This window comes from Salminus brasiliensis, chromosome 4 (genome assembly GCF_030463535.1).
Source record: "Salminus brasiliensis chromosome 4, fSalBra1.hap2, whole genome shotgun sequence".
NCBI lineage: Eukaryota > Metazoa > Chordata > Actinopteri > Characiformes > Bryconidae > Salminus > Salminus brasiliensis.
In genome coordinates, this window is record NC_132881.1 from 49,768,468 (window position 1) to 49,786,096 (window position 17,629).

Sequence of the window (17,629 nt, forward strand, 5' to 3'; positions counted from 1 at the left end):
ATTTCACTAATAGTGTTTGTGTCTAATTTATTTATTTATTTATTGATTGTGTATCATCCTTCTCACAAATTATTCAAGTTAATAATCAAGTTTTATTTCCATTCTTATTTTTTTCTTTTATTGTTAATTCAATTCATATTTTTCGATCCTGTTTATCTGACATGCTCTTCAGTTGTTTTCATTACTGTACAGCACTGTGCAGAGGTCTGGGGAACCTCACTGCAGCCCCTCGGTGGTCACTGACCCTGTTTGAAGAACGCTGCTCCAGCCTGTGAAGGTCATTCTGTGTAGAAGTGAATCGGCATCACTGCACGAATAAACTTTCATCTCAAAAACAGAGTTCTCAGAACCGTCAAAGCGGAAAGATTTTATTCCAAGTCAGTTTGGAGTGTTTCTATTGGTCAGAAACAGAAACAAAGTAAAAAAACAATGAATAATGATATCATGATGATAATCAAATAAAAAACAGAGGTCCGTTTCTGACCACAGAGCCACAGAGTCCAGATATTTCTGAGTGGTGGACCCACTCTTAACCTAGCACTGCCCACACACAGTACCACCAACACCACTATCACTGCTGTGAACGGACCACCACCCAATAATATAAACAGCAGTGGTCCTGTGGTCAGAACCTGACCTGTGATGAATGGGTGATGCATTAATAACAGGTGGGCTGCAGTCTGTAACTGCACATCTGCAGAGTGGAGTTACAAGGTTGGTGGCCAGAAGAAGCAGGACGTGGGTGGCCAACAAACACACTGTGAATGTGAGGAAGTCTGAAACATGCTCATTAGGCACTTTTCATCTGGTAATTATGAAATGTGTGTGTTTGTTTGAGAAAGAGAGAGAGAGAGAGAGAGAGAGAGAGAGTGAGTGTGTGTGTTTGTTTGAGAGAAAGAGAGAGTGTGTGTGTGTTGCTTTGAGAGAGAAAGAGAGAGTGTGTGTGTGTGTGTGTGTGTGTGTGTGTGTGCAGTGTGCATATAACTGGGCGGACTTTTCTCTTCAGCATCAGAGGAGCTTCAGTGTTTGGGCAGCATAACAGAGGACTGCGCCATGGCCTGGAGAACACACACACACACACACACACACACACAAAACAGGGTTTAAAAAACTAGTAATCTCATTAACAGCCAAACACCATTCCTGATCTGAGGGAGTTTGATGGTTCTGCTGGTCAACTAGCATCAACAACCTGACCAACCGAGACAGTATGAACAAGGTGGCTAATCAGTGTGGTGGTTGACCAGTAAGGTGGTTGACCAGCATGACCAACCTAACCACACTGGTCCACTAGAATGACTAGCTTGGTCAAGTTGGTCATACTGAATGACCAGCTGAACCATGAACACTTGCGCTATACTGGTCAACCAGCTTAACCAGTGTAGGGTATGTTTTTGCCTGGGTGCCCAGCCTACCACTACAGCTCCCTCCACAGCTCCCCACTACAGCTCCCACTACAGCTCCCTCCACAGCTCCCCACTACAGCTCCCACTACAGCTCCCTCCACAGCTCCCCACTACAGCTCCCACTACAGCTCCCCACTACAGCTCCCCACTACAGCTCCCTCCACAGCTCCCCACTACAGCTCCCCACTACAGCTCCCACTACAGCTCCCTCCACAGCTCCCCACTACAGCTCCCTCCACAGCTCCCCACTACAGCTCCCCACTACAGCTCCCCACTACAGCTCCCACTACAGCTCCCTCCACAGCTCCCTCCACAGCTCCCACTAAAGCTTCCCACTACAGCTCCCTCCACAGCTCCCTCCACAGCTCCCCACTACAGCTCCCACTACAGCTCCCTCCACAGCTCCCCACTACAGCTCCCACTACAGCTCCCACTACAGCTCCCTCCACAGCTCCCCACTACAGCTCCCTCCACAGCTCCCCACTACAGCTCCCACTACAGCTCCCTCCACAGCTCCCCACTACAGCTCCCTCCACAGCTCCCCACTACAGCTTCCCACTACAGCTCCCTCCACAGCTCCCACTAAAGCTTCCCACTACAGCTCCCACTACAGCTCCCCACTACAGCTCCCACTACAGCTCCCTCCACAGCTCCCCACTACAGCTCCCTCCACAGCTCCCACTACAGCTCCCCCCTACAGCTCCCTCCACGGCTCCCTCCACGGCTCCTTCCACGGCTCTTCTAAAGCTGGCTGTGGTCTGTGCCTCTGTTGATAAAGCTAATGATCAGGGACACTGACCAGACCAGAGGTCAGTGTTTAGAAGAACGTCTCTTTGGTCTGCAGTGGAATCTGCTGAGTCAGCCTGCCCAAACCACGTGTGGCGTAAATTGACGCCTCTTCACTTGAATTCTTAGTGTCTGTGATCCACCCCCAAAACACACAGGGTCTACGGGCCGAGCTGGACTCCAGACCTGGCAGTGTTCCCCGTGTGGGCTGGGTTCAGTGTGAACGGAGCAGTAGAGTGATTCTGAGGGTCAGCCAAGCCTGGCAGGACTCATCCTGCCGTGAGGAAGGAGGACAGGAATCCCTCTCAGGGTGTGTGTGGAACACTTACTCTGTGTCCGGCGATGGTTTGCTCCCAGTCCATCTGGCAGATCTGAGGGATGGCCGTTAACAGGATGCTGCTGGCTTTGTTGGCATTCTCCTTCATGGTCTTCAGGACGTTGTCCACACAGACCTGGAACAGCCACACCCACCAAACTCAGTTACAGATGAACGGGTCTCTGATTAACTCAGATCTAACAGTCGAAAGAGGTTTTAGTCGTAATCTGGATTAAAGAGACTCGCCGCTGTCCTCCTGTCCCCTTCTAGAAAGACCACGAGAGAAACGATAGAGCAAAGGCACGCATGTTCGAACCCACGATCCTCAGTGAAGGCTGCCTGGGCATTTACTAGTAATGTATTTTCAGGGTGGGGAAGTACTGAACACATGCACCAGCTGTGTAATCAGGATATAAAACAACCAACTGTGATCTGATACAGTAAGTAATTCAATTACAGGTATAATTACAAGCAGGATTACTTTACAGCCTAAACAGGATCACTACTCTTACCATGTTTTTAATGGCTGAGTGTGAGAGAGTGAGAGAGTGAGTGAGAGAGTGAGAGAGTGAGAGAGCGAGCGAGTGAGGCTGTATGGTTAGCTGGTTGCCGTGTGGCTAGCTGAGGTCTGTGTGATGGCGGTTGTGAGAGTATGTGTAAATCTGTAAACAGAGAAAAAACTGAATAATAAACATAATTACATTGAACAGGTAATCAGTAATATGTAATTGAATGCTTTTTCAATTCAATTCAATTTTGAATTCTGTTCTAGTGAAGCTGAATTCATGTGTTTTCATTGCTATTTATTATTTATTTATTTATTTATTTAGGTGAAGGGGTTTTACTTGGTGGGCGACTGCATGTCTGCTTTTACTTACGGGGGAAAAACTGCTGCTGTCTAAAGCCGACTCCTCCATGTTTACAAGTCTGCCGGATTTCAGCACTTTAAAGATCGCCTCTTAGTAATTTACATAAACCTAGTCCAGGATTCAGACCCAGTCATACACTCAAATAAACACCAGACTTTCAGCCCCTCCGGAAATACCGCCATGATAAAGCGCCGGTCTTCAGCAGTCTGATGTAAGTGAGACTCTGAAAACTGCAGGAAAGATGAAATAATCTTAAATCTAAATATCTAATCTTTCACATCTTAGATTAAATTATTGTCTTTAGTTTTTGCTTAAGCATTACTTTTTAAAATGAGCAAAATAATCTGCCAATAGAACAAAACACCTTCAGTAGATAAAGTGACTTATTCTATTGGCAGTAAAAGTCTGTGTCTTATGTCTAGAAATAAGTTCATTACAATATTCTCAATAAAGGAGTGTGAAGGGGCTGCGAGCGGCGCGGTGGGCTAAGACGCTGCCTCTATGATCTGAGCACTGAAACCAATCTCAATTTTCATTTCCGAGCGCTGTGAGATCTGGAGCTCCGGGACAGAAGACTCATTCAGAGCACAGGGACTCTGTTCTCTCTGAATTCTGTAAAGGGTTCGTTTGGATCTTTTCGGAGCTCAGCAGTCTGCTGACTAATACAGTAGCTGTGGTGACTTGGTAACTCTGGAACGCAGAGAATTCCCCAAATCTCCACCCTGTGTGTGTGTGTGTGTGTGTGTGTGTGTTCTCCTGCAGCGGTGAGTCCGCAGACGAGGGGACGAGGGCGGCCGGGTCTACAGAAACTCATGGTTTGTTTGTTTTGAGGATCACTTTTGAAAAACGCACGATATTAATGATGGTGTCCCTCAGAGCTCCACACTGTGCCCCATTCAGATCTTTCCTGTCTCCGCACAAAACCTATGAGCTGGACTTTCAGTAGAGAGTCCGGGTAAAAGATTTCACTCCAGGTCATGTTGGAGCATTTCTATTGGTCCGTTCATCCTGAAATTCTGATCCAGTATAAAGAAACAGCTGAACTGGAGATACAAGGTTTTTGTATGAGTGTGACAATGTGTTGTTTTCTGCGTACTGAGCTGTTCCTGTTGGTTTTAACTTGAGCTCTTTCAGGGTTTTGAGTGGTCCTGTTGATTTTTTGAAAAATGTGACCAATAATTTAAGAAAAAGAGTCATAATGTGCCAAAATAAATCTAAATGAATAAAGTAAACAAACAATGATCATGTATTACAACAATTTCATATTTCCCATCAGTTTGTAACTCCACCCAGGACTAGCAACGGAGACTAACCTGAAGAAGGCATGGCCAGTTATATATACATATATATATATGTGTGTGAATGAAAAAATGAAGAGACCATCCTACATGATCAGTTTCTCTGGTTCTACTATTTAAAGGCAGTGTGTTTAAGGGAAATTAACATTTGTTGTATGTCATAAACCATGGACAACATTTCCCCCAAATAAAAAGATTTGCAGAAATGACAACTGCTCAAAAATAACTGCTCAAATAATGCAGAGAAATGATTATAATAATGATAATTTAAAGAAGTTATTACACAGTACTAATATCTGAACTTTAAGAGCAATCAGAAATCACTATGGTGAAATAACCTCAACGGCCAATCACAGCCCTCATGTCTCTGAGGAGTCCGGAGGTCTCTCAGTGAAGTGTGTTTACTTTCAGTTTCTGATTCACGTCTGCTGAACCCACACGTTCAGCACACAGCAAACGCCCAACGAGCCGGTTTAACCACAGCAGCAGAGACGGGTTATTCATTCAGAAGTGGGAGTTAAATTATCATCATCATCATCATTATTATTATGATCATCCTCAGTTTTGATCTAAATGGTCTCTTTAAACCCTCTGTGGTCTCTACTGGGTCAAACTGATCAGAACTGTGTGTGTAATATAAACCCATATTAACAATAAATTCAAATTCTGCTAAAACAAACAGAAGTACGGTGATGTTCTGCTCTGCAGTGCTGTATCGATCCTCAGAATCACAGTATTGATTATTATTAATAGTTAAGATGTAAAGAGTGGAGTCAGACAGGGGTTCATTAAGTGTTGTTTAAACTCTGAACACTAGAGAGCAGTGCTGTACTCTGATATTATTATTATTATTATTATTATCATTGTGGTTGTTTAAAAGGTAAAGCTAAAGGTGCACGTATTTGTCACTGTACAGCAAAATGTGTCCTAAACTTTTAACCCATCTGGTAGTGAACACACACACACACACACACACACACACACACAGAGCGGTGGGCAGCCAACTCCAGCGCCCGGGGAGCAGAGAGGGTGAAGGGCCTTGCTCAAGGGCCCAACAGTGGCAGCTTGCCAAGCCCGGGAATCGAACCCACAACCCTGTTATCGATATCCCAGCGCTCTAACCGCTCAGCCACCACTGCCCCCTTAGTGCAGAGCAATGCACAATGATGCTGTTATTCAATTTATATTATTATTATGGATTTTCACTGCATCTCATATCCTGCAGTTTCTTATTATTATTAACTACCTGGGATACCAAAGCAACTACCTAGCAAACAACATAGCAACCACTTGGAATACCAAAGCAAACACACAGCAAGTGTTGAGTTGTGCAACCATTCTGCATTGTCTTTCAGTCTCCAGGAACCCTGATTACCCAGAGACTGGAGCTTCCAGACAGGTGTGTTTACACTACAGTCACCTGAGACTCCTTCACTGATCTCCATTCCACTGACTGTGAGACTACCAGCGCCACCTGCCTGCTGGAGCTCTGCTGAATCAGCCCAGTCTCTTTAAAGGGGGTGAAGATTTAAGCAGACGCTCTGATTCACTTTTAGAGTTTTTTGTCAATTTTTGAAAAACATATATTGACCATGTAAAAAGTGTAAGAGCTGCTGATCTTCTCAGTAAAACTATCAGAATAAACACTAATAATAACACTCTCCGTTCTCCATCACTGTGTTCATCATTAGAACATCTCCAGAGTTCTCCTCATGGAGTCTAGTATTATTTAGAGTTCTCCTCAGATCAACACCTGGTTTGGTGGTAAATCAGGGCTTAATGATGGTGAATCAGGTGAGCTGCTGCTGCTGCTGCTGATGGAGGTGAACACATCCTCCACGCAGTGAAATTCAGTGAAATTCATCTGAAGCACAACTAACCCACTGATCTCTGGGACAGAGCCGTTTCTGCCCCTTCCGTTAAGATGCCTGGCGGTGGCTGAGTGAGTCAGAGTGAGTCAGCCTTCTCAGCAATCACTCCGGAGATGGTGGTGGTGAAGACGGGGCCGGAAGGATGCTGCGTGGGCGGGAGAGGAGGGTGGGATGGAGGTCAGTGGAAGGAACTCGGAAGGAGGTTTTAAAATGCAGCAGGAACCAAAGCCTGCGTTCCAAAACACTCACAACACCTCGCTTCCGGGCCGGCAGTCCGGCTGGTGTAAACCCCAGGCAGCAGAGAGTGAGCGTGAGCCTGTGTGTGTGTGTGTGTGATAGGGAGGAATAACCTCAGTAATGTCTGTTCCAGCACTGATACTGTTCTTATTAAGGGTGATTTTATGAGAATAACAGGAGGCCAGGTCGGTCCTGATGAACAATGCATGCTGATAAATCCCCAAACAGTCTACAGAACATCCTCCTGCAGTCGAGCCTAATTCTGCAGCAGGCACCGGGGCCACTGGGTCAAACTGATAAGAACTGTGTGTGTAATATAAACCCATATTAACATTCAATTACTCCATTCACATTCTAAACTAACTAAACCCAGCAGAAAAGGTTTCATGCTCCAAAAATAAGAGCAGTAAAAATAGTGATGAGATCAGAACCAAAACCCCTGCAGCGGCACCAGAACCATCGCTCCCAGGAGAATCTTATCTTTAGAAGCCTGGAACAAAAAAACGTGTACGTACTGCGGAAATCCCTCTCTAAGATCCAAATAAAACAAACAGAAGTACGGTGATGTTCTGCTCTGCAGTGCTGTATCGATCCTCAGAATCACAGTATTGATTATTATTAATAGTTAAGATGTAAAGAGTGGAGTCAGACAGGGGTTCATTAAGTGTTGTTTAAACTCTGAACACTTCAGATCCCACTGTTCTGATTGGATATAAATGATGATGATGATGATGATGATGATGATTTTTCCTTAAATTAGATTAAAAATGGCAGAATATTGTCCTGCTAACAGCCTCATAACATACTGAACTGTAACTCCAGTCCTGTGATAAGTATCACAGCTGGAATTGCAAGTATAGATTTTTTAGACTGTATTGATTCAGAATTTCAAACGGTGACAAGTTTACACTACTATTTACATTATACATGTTACCACTGGGCTCAGTTATAAGCAGACATGGCGTTAATTTCCACTGTTATGCAGATGACACAAAGCTCTATATATCAGCCAAACCTGATGATAAATTTAGATTACAGAAAATGGAGGACTGTGTAAAGGATATAAAACTCTGGATGTCACATGACTTCCTTCTTCTTAACAGTGACAAAACCCAGCTTCTCCTTTTAGGCCCAAAAGATAAACTCTCAGACTTAATGTTAGACTTGGCCGATGCTTCCATCATTCCTGATTCATATTTGACTTTATCATTTGAGCAACATATAGCTAATATTAGTAGAACAGCCTTTATGCAGCTTAGGAACATCTCCAAACTAAGAGACTCCTTATCTCTACAGGACACAGAAAAGCTAGTACATGCTTTTATTACCTCAAGGCTGGATTACTGTAATGCACTACTGTCAGGTTGTTCCAGCAGGAACCTCAATAAACTTCAGCTAGTTCAAAATGCTGCAGCCAGGGTTCTTACTAAATGCATTTCAGGGAGCTCCCGTGTCTGTGTTACCTTCTGGCTCTCTCCTTTTAATTAGACTGTTATAGTCAGACCTGCCAGAGTCGTCAGACACAGTCTGATACTGATCAACATTCTCTGATCTCTATAAAATCCTCTCAGAACTAACTCTGTCTCTCTACCTTCTCCCAGTAAATGACCGTCCACTCATCCAGCCCGACCTGCTGGAATACTGGCCGCTGGGGTCCCTGGCACCTGCATCAGACCAGCTGCCAACTACCAGTCCAACCAGCAGCCTCCCCTCCACCACCATCACCCATAGCAGACCTATCTGCCACTATTAATATCACCACTATTACCCATCATTCCTCTCTTCCATTACTCTGACCATCACTGCTTTTATCAATAAATTATAAATAGTTCTGATCAGAGGAGGATGGGTCGGGTTCCCATTCAGAATATTGGTTCCTCCCAAGGTTCCTTCCTCCAGCTCTGAGGGAGCTTCACCAGCACGGTGGTCTTTGGCTGCTCACTGGGGGTCTAATGTTTAATGTCTATGTTTACTGATTGTGTGAAGCGCTGTGTGACAACAGCAGCTCTAAAAAGCTACACAAATAAATCTGATTTGATAAGCTAAGCTGCTGCACACTGGATGGAGTTCACTGGTGTGTTTGAGGGGTTTTGGTCCTATGAGGTCAGTTCAGTGAACAGCAGTGTTAGCTTAGCGTAGCAGATGGAGCTCGTAGTTCAGAGACTATTCCGAGCCATTCCGAAAGAAAAATCTTGTAGGATTTTGTGAATAATGGTGAAAAACAAGTATTTGGTCGCCCACAAACAAGCAAGATTTCTGTCTCTCACAAACATGTAACTTCTTTAAGAAGCTCTTCTGTTCCTCCACTCGTTACCTGTATTAATGGCACCTGTTTGACCTTGTTATCTGTATAAAGGACACCTGTCCACAGACTCAAACAGTCAGACTCCAAACTTAACCATGGTCAACACCTAAGAGCTGTTGAAGGACACCAGGAAGCTTGGTGTCCAGGCTGTGATCCAAACTTGATCCAGGCTGGGAAGAGTGAATCTACAATAGGCAGCAGGCTGGTGTGAAGAAATCTACTGTGGGAGCAACTATAAGAAAATGGAAAACGATGATCTCATCCCGTGGGGTTAAAATGATCATGAGATCGGTAAACAGAAATCCTAGAACTATACTGAGGGACCTGATGAATGACCTGCAGAGAGCTGGGACCAAAGTAACAGAGGCTACCATCAGTAACACACTACGCTGAGAGGGGCTCAGATCCTGGAGTGCCAGGCCCCCAGTGTCCCCCTGCTTAAGCCAGTACATGTCCAGGCCCGTCTGAGGTTTGCCAGAGAGCGTAAGGATGATCCAGAAGAGGACTGAGAGAAGATCATGTGGTCAGATGAAAAATACAAAATAGAACTTTCTGGTAAAAACTCAACTCGTTGTGTTTGGAGGAGAGTGAATGCTAAGTCGCATCCCAAGAACACCAAACCTACTGTGAAGCATGGGGGTGGAAGAATCATGCTTTTGGGCTGTTTTTCTGCAAAGGGGACAGGACAACTGATCCATGTAAAGGGAAGAATGAACGGGGTCTTGTATCCTGAGATTTTAAGCCAAAACCTCTTTCCATCAGTGAGAGCATTGAAGATGAAACGTGGCTGGGTCTTCCAACATGACAATGATCCCAAACACACCACTCGGGCAACGAAGGGCTCTGTAAAAAGCATTTCAAGGTCCTGGAGTGGCCTAGCCAGTCTCCAGATCTCAACCCCATAGAAAACCTTTGGAGGAAGTTGAAAGTCTGTGTTGCCGCCGACAACCCCAAAACATCACTGCTCTAGAGGAGATCTGCATGGAGGAATGGGCCAACATACCAGCAACGGTGTGTGCCAACCTTGTGAAGACTTACAGAAAACGTTTGACCTCTATCATTGCCAACAAAGGATACATAACAAAGTATTGAGATGAACTTTAGTTATTGACCAAATACTTATTTTCCACCATTATTTGCAAATAAATTCTATAGAAATCCTACAGTGTGATTTCCTGGTTTTTTTTTCATTTTGTCTCCCATAGTTGAAGTGTCCCTATGATGAAAATTACAGATCTCTCTCATCTTTCATCTTTCACTATGTGTGCCCATGTCACTCCCACATGTGGCCATATTAGAGCCGTACATCCACATTACACATTAGACTAGATACAAGTCCACACAGCCAAGCTAAAAGAGAGGGTGTGCCTCACACAGTTGTGCTTCTAAATGACTCATGTCTCGTACGGTTAACTCAACCCTGTCGACCAAAGGCAGCTCTGTGAAGCTCTTAAGATGGTTTTTGCTCTAAAAGAAAAAGAATCTGGTGGTCAACCCCGGAGAGTTGATGCTGGAGTTTGTCAGGACGTTAGAACAGCTGTTCAGTCTCTGATCAGAGAGCCCAAAAGGCCAGAGGTGAAAATAGGAGCTATAAAACGGTCAGGCCGTATTGGGTCAAAGACATGAGAAAGGACACCCCCCCCAGCTCAGATCCAGCCGGCCTGCCAGGACACACTTAACTCTTCAAAGTTTGCTTGTTTACTTTGACCTGTTCTGTAATCGCTTTCATGGGGTTTCAGAGTCTGTATGACTGTCTGTCGCTGTTATCTAGAACATGGGCTGAAGTATGAAGTCTCTCACTCTCTCTCACTCTCTCGCTGTTTGAAGAGTCACTGACGTGTTGGGGAGAGAAGTCCACATCGGGACACACTTAGCGAGGACCACCGGACTGCTGATAGCCACACTGCTATCACCTGCTGACCTGTTCACAGCATAAGTGTGTTTACCTGTGAACAGCTCTACAGCTGTAAATCCCGGGAGCTCACAGACATGTCATAGGTGCAGAACCTCCAATTCTTCAACACAGCTCTAACAGCAAAGACACTTACTCACTGGACCAAACTGGACTTCACTGCAGCCCAGTACTGATACATAACACACACACATGTACACTAGGATTATTTGCACAGCTGTACAGATGTTAATGTTCTGTAAATGTTTCAATAATGATATCTGTATATAATAGTTGTTGTTTTTTTTTATTTTTTTATTCTATTTATTGTTCAGTGTATTTTTCTCTCTGTGTAATGCTTGTTAACAGTCTGTGTGTTTGTTACACGTCATACTTGTGTTGCTCTCACCAAATTAAATTCCCTGTATGTGTCCCAAACATGGTGAAATAAAGAGCTTCTGATTCTGACCTCACAGAGCAGACTTCATTTGCATAACGTTTACCTCCCATTAAAGCAAGATTTCACATTTATATGACCAATGTCAACATCATGAAAACAAGCCCGTGTGTGAAGTTTGTCTGAAGTGAAGCAGAAAGTGGACTGTAGGATATTTTACAGTCTTAACAAGAGCAGATTAGCCCGTTTCTGCTGCCCTGCCTGGGTGAATGTTATTAGCATGGCTAATCCAAAACTAGGCATGGATCCGACGATAACGTGAGCTGCTTCAGAGACCTCAGACACCATCACTAAAAGCAAGTGAACAGAGTACAGAGTACCTCCAACATGGAGCTAAACTTACGTGGTCTGTCAGTGACGGATGGAGCAGTTTAAAACATCTGCAGCATCTGGAAGCTTCAAATCTTCAAATCCAAAAGCTCCATTTTTAGAAAGAAACGTGCCGCCACTCAGCTTTCCTCAAAAGCAAGCCAGCACAGGTCTAGTGCCCCTGCTGGCTGGCTGCAGTATGAACAGGCGGTGAGGGTGTGTGTGTGTGTGTGTGTGTGTGTGTGTGTGTGTTACACCTGTTAGATGTTCTAGATAACAGCGATGATGGTCAGCAGTCAGACAGTAAGCGAGCTCACACTCACCGCCTCCTCGTGCTCCTTCCAGCAGTCGTAGTCGGTCGCCATGGCGATGCTTGCGTAGCAGAGGCCGGCCTCCTTGGCAAGGACGACCTCAGGCACGGTGGTCATGTTGATGACGTCTGCCCCCCACTGGCGGAACATGAGACTTTCAGCGCGGGAGGAAAAACGTGGACCCTCAATGGTCAGCATCGTCCCCCGGGGATGATAACGGATCCCCAAACCCTTCACCACATCCAACAGCACCTGAGACATACACCAAGTCAGTGGTCAGTGAGAGTGTCTACCTGTAATGAACTCTATATAACATTAGAATAAACCCAAATAAACATAAAGTCAGTGGTCAGTGAGAGTGTCTACCTGTAATTAACTCTATATAACATTAGAATAAACCCAAATAAACATAAAGTCAGTGGTCAGTGAGTGTCTACCTGTAATTAACTCTATATAACATTAGAATAAACCCAAATAAACATAAAGTCAGTGGTCAGTGAGAGTGTCTACCTGTAATTAACTCTATATAACATTAGAATAAACCCAAATAAACAAAGTCAGTGGTCAGTGAGAGTGTCTACCTGTAATTAACTCTATATAACATTAGAATAAACCCAAATAAACATAAAGTCAGTGGTCAGTGAGAGTGTCTACCTGTAATTAACTCTATATAACATTAGAATAAACCCACATAAACAAAGTCAGTGGTCAGTGAGAGTGTCTACCTGTAATTAACTCTATATAACATTAGAATAAACCCACATAAACAAAGTCAGTGGTCAGTGAGAGTGTCTACCTGTAATTAACTCTATATAACATTAGAATAAACCTAAATAAACATAAAGTCAGTGGTCAGTGAGAGCGTCTACCTGTAATTAACTCTATATAACATTAGAATAAACCCAAATAAACATAAAGTCAGTGGTCAGTGAGAGTGTCTACCTGTAATTAACTCTATATAACATTAGAATAAACCCACATAAACAAAGTCAGTGGTCAGTGAGTGTCTACCTGTAATAAACTCTATATAACATTAGAATAAACCCAAATAAACATAAAGTCAGTGGTCAGTAAGATTATTGAGATGATGGATAGAAGATTAGATGGAGGGATTTTACAAAACAGATTCAGCTCAGTGGTGTTCGTCTCTTGAACCGTTACAACAATCACTGCAGGTCATGTCTGAGAGAGAGAGAGAGAGAGAGAGAGAGAGAGAGAACCTCTCTGGTCTGGGAGCAGAACGGTTCAGCCATGGGGATGTGACACACTCCTTGTGGGCTGCTGGGAGAGCCATCATAAAACGTCTGAGCTCTCTTAGTGGTCCTGTAAGAGAGAGAGAGAGAGAGAGAGAGAGAAAGACACTAAGTTAAGACTTACCACACTCTAGTCTCCCACAGCAGCGCTCAGCTTTACTTCACTTTCCAGGACTTATTCTGTGTGTGTGTGTGTGTGTGTGTGTGTGTGTGTGTGTGTGCGTGTGTGCATGTGTGTGCATGTGTGTGTGCATGTGTGTGTCAGGTCTGTTCGTGCCAAACATTACTCAATAGTCCACCTACATGTCTCGCTCCTACACCACTTTCCAAAACAACTGCTTAGTTTCCAGATGGGAGCTGAGGAGTCCTGCAAGCCTCTCTATTACAATCAATGTCCCTCTGTGTGTGTGTGTGTGTGTGTGTGTGTGTGTGTGTGTGTGTGTGTGCAAAGCAGGTAGGTAGTATTTGGGTGGTGGGTCATTCTCAGCACTGCAGTGACCCTGACTGACCTGGTGGTGGCGTGTGTGTTAGGGTGTGCTGGGCTGGTGGTACGAGTGGAGCGCTGCTGCGTCTGACGGGACGCTGTTGGCTGGATGTTCCTGATTGGTGGACTATTCTCAGTCCAGCAGCGCTGCTGTGTCTGATCCGTACCAGCAGCACAACACAATCACACAAGCGCCGCCACCACCAGGTCAGTCAGCGTTTAATGAGTTAAATGAAGATCAGATACAATTCAGCTCATTATTTTACAGTGTGACTAAAATAAGAGGAATCAATTCTCATGGGAACACTTCCTTTACTTTCACATTATTTATTTATTTAGAATTGGAATGATGAACTGATTATATCTGCAGATGGAGAAGAACAGTACCCCCCTCTTAAAGAGCTTCACTAATAAATTCTCTTTCATAAGAACCACAGAGTGCATCGATACCAGTTGTCCAGCAGAGGGCCACACAGAATCCCTCTCCCTCTGATATCTGGATCAGCCTTATCCAGACTCAAATGATCTTTGATTGGAAAAGGTGTCTGATGATCCGGACGATTCAGATCTGGATTAGACTCTTTGAAAAAACTCACAGAGGCACTGGGTGGCGCTCTGGAGCAGAGAGGAGCATGTATGAGTGCTGAGAGGACATGCGCTTTACCGGTCTATGAACTGGTCCAGCAGGACAATGTCTCCGGGCTGGATGTCCTCTCGCAGTGACCCACAGGCTGTGGTCACGACTATGTGGGTGCAGCCCTCCTGCTTCAGCGCCCAGATATTAGCCCTGTAGTTCACGTTAGACGGCATGATGGTGTGCTGTCTCCCATGCCTTCCACACACACACACACACACAATATCCAAATAAACAAGATTACAAATGACAGGTATGAATAACAAAGTACAAATAAACAATAAAATAAAATATAAAAATATGTTTTATTAAATTATTAAAGCTGTTTGTGGTGCGTGATTATAACTATACTGGACACACAATGCTCTATTAATAATACTGTAAATGTAGGTATTGTGATATACACTGAGGAGGAGGAGCTACAGTCTCTCATTAGGGTGAATATTAATAACTCTAAATGTAGGTATTGTGATATACACTGAGGAGGAGGAGCTACAGTCTCTCATTAGGGTGAATATTAATAACACTCTAAATGTAGGTATTGTGATATACACTGAGGAGGAGGAGCTACAGTCTCTCATTAGGGTGAATATTAATAACTCTAAATGTAGGTATTGTGATATACACTGAGGAGGAGGAGCTACAGTCTCTCATTAGGGTGAATATTAATAACGCTCTAAATGTAGGTATTGTGATATACACTGAGGAGGCGGAGCTACAGTCTCTCATTAGGGTGAATATTAATAATGCTCTAAATGCAGGTATTGTGATATACACTGAGGAGGCGGAGCTACAGTCTCTCATTAGGGTGAATATTAATAACTCTAAATGTAGGTATTGTGATATACACTGAGGAGGAGGAGCTACAGTCTCTCATTAGGGTGAATATTAATAAGGCTCTAAATGTAGGTATTGTGATATACACTGAGGAGGCGGAGCTACAGTCTCTCATTAGGGTGAATATTAATAACGCTCTAAATGTAGGTATTGTGATATACACTGAGGAGGCGGAGCTACAGTCTCTCATTAGGGTGAATATTAATAACTCTAAATGTAGGTATTGTGATACACTGAGGAGGCGGAGCTACAGTCTCTCATTAGGGTGAATATTAATAACTCTAAATGTAGGTATTGTGATATACACTGAGGAGGCGGAGCTACAGTCTCTCATTAGGGTGAATATTAATAACTCTGTAAATGTAGGTATTGTGATATACACTGAGGAGGCGGAGCTACAGTCTCTCATTAGGGTGAATATTAATAACTCTGTAAATGTAGGTATTGTGATATACACTGAGGCTGAGCAAACAACAAATTGGACAAAATAACAGAAACTATTAAAAATAGCAGAACTATTCATCCCCCTCTAAAGTTGGTACTTTGCAGCAACTAAGACATTACATTGCAGGTGGTAATGTAACAAAACAGGCAGAAAGCCAAGGGGGTGTAAACTTCTGCAAGGCACTGTACATCGAGGCGGAGCTGCAGAACTTTCTGGGGTTGGATGGGATGTTCACCTGGATCGTGTGTCAGGTGTAGTTCTGATGTTCAATAGTGCTTTTATAATAGTGTCCTACAACATCGGCTCTTTCTGAAACACTGTAGTAACGACGGTCCAGGAGAAGGTGCGTTACCTGGCCAGGAGGAGGCACTCCACATTTTTGATCTGTCCCACAATAAGAGCGTCGGACGGCTGTTAAAGAGGAGGAGAGATCAGTACTGCACTCAGGTGATCAGTGGAACAGTGGGAGGTTAGTAAAGCTCCTCTGTGGATCTGAAGAGGATTAGCTCAGGATTAGGCCTAGTCTAAAGCCATGTGTTCACAAAGTGACCCCAGCCTTGTTCAGTAACCGTGGGTTAAAGGCCAAACTGACCTTTCCAAAGGGCGTGTCAACAAAGCGCTCGGTCCTGCCCTCCAGTATGTCCGGATCATCCAGCCCAGAGCCGCCGATGATGCCGATCTGAGGGGAAACAGATGATCCATAGTGGACCGGGTTCGATTAGTCTGCTCTTTTGTACTGGTTTAACTGGTTCTGTCCTGCTTTATTATAAAATCACCTCCTCACTCCAACCGGGTCATTCACTGACCCAAAGCAAAAAAGACATTTTAAATCCCCGCTTTTACATACATCCATCCCCTTACCCTACACCAACTTAGCCCCGCCCATTCATTCTAAAGCAGCTTAGCCCCACCCATTCGTCCCACAGCACTTTAGCCCCACCTATTCAGCCTACAGCAGTTAGTTAGTGGGGAACATGTGAGGCCAATCTCAGATAAGTTTACTGTTTTTACACCTTTTACACACTTTTTATTTGAAGTTAAGTTAAAAACTGATTTATTACATTTATTAGATGTATTTTTATTTGAAGTTAAGTTACTAAGCGAAAGCTAAACATCACCCAAATATTTCACATTTAGGATCTTAAACAGTGCTGTAGCTAATGTTCTTAAAAGGTATGATTAATAAGCAGTGTTTGAAGCTTTATTTATTAAAATGAGATTATGGGAGGAGTCAGGCAGGCAGGCAGGCAGCAGTGAGAGGAGCAGGAACTGTTGGAGTTCAGGTGGGACAGATCACACTGCTGCTGGTGTAGAGGGTCATTACTGCAATATGAGCAGCACCACCTCTCCGGACCTCTCCCCTAAGCAGCAGCACACGGCTGGAGCTGCTGCTGATCCTAACTGCCTGCTCCACCTTAAAGGGCGCAGAGCTCCGGCTGCACGTTTTTAAGGTGGAGCGGAAAATTCCAACAAGCAGCGGTTTAAGCTTCTGAACTGCTTAAGCAGAACCACAGAGATCTCCCAGAAGCTGGAAACCCACCTTAATCTGCCCTGCTGCTGCTGCTGCTGCTGCTGCCATTTCTGCTCAGACCGCGCGCGAGCACTGCTCCTCTGCCGCATGGAAGCACGTGCGGTGACGTCACTCCCAGACTGCCTCTATGGTCTCGCAGGGTGGCGCCCCCCAGCGATCACACTCCGTAACAGCGTCTTCCTGCTAATGCAAGACACCTAACAGAGGCAGAGAAGAAGGGTTCAGGAGGAACGCTGGAGGAACTGGTGTCCAGATACTTCTGGACTACTGCTAGTACTGTACCGTTGCTGTGGACCCATCAGAACCGGGTCCTGAATAGGGTATGGTATCGCTTCAGATAAGATAGTCCTGTATTAGTCCCACAGTGGGGGAATTCTCAGTGTCCGCAG

General features: G+C 44.5%; 1 protein-coding gene across 1 annotated transcript; it reads right to left on the reverse strand.

The window, feature by feature from the left end:
* Positions 1 to 340: 340 nt before the first annotated feature.
* Positions 341 to 17,347, reverse strand: mtap (methylthioadenosine phosphorylase). Its single transcript, XM_072677176.1, has 8 exons — positions 17,250 to 17,347; positions 16,302 to 16,388; positions 16,062 to 16,120; positions 14,458 to 14,625; positions 13,277 to 13,379; positions 12,069 to 12,308; positions 2,522 to 2,644; positions 341 to 1,058 (listed from the first exon to the last, which is right to left on the reverse strand). The coding sequence occupies exons 1-8, from the start codon at positions 17,286 to 17,288 to the stop codon at positions 1,020 to 1,022; spliced, it is 858 nt and encodes a 285-aa protein (XP_072533277.1). The 5' UTR covers positions 17,289 to 17,347; the 3' UTR covers positions 341 to 1,019.
* Positions 17,348 to 17,629: the final 282 nt, after the last annotated feature.

Coding starts and splice junctions, on each gene's coding strand:
- mtap (XM_072677176.1), bottom strand. CDS start 17,288: ATGGCAGCAGCAGCAGCAGCAGCAGCAGGGCAGATTAAG. Junction 12,309..13,276: donor TCTGCTCCCAGACCAGAGAG/GTTCTCTCTCTC, acceptor TGTATGTCTCAG/GTGCTGTTGGATGTGGTGAA. Junction 1,059..2,521: donor AAACCATCGCCGGACACAGA/GTAAGTGTTCCA, acceptor TGTGTTCTCCAG/GCCATGGCGCAGTCCTCTGT.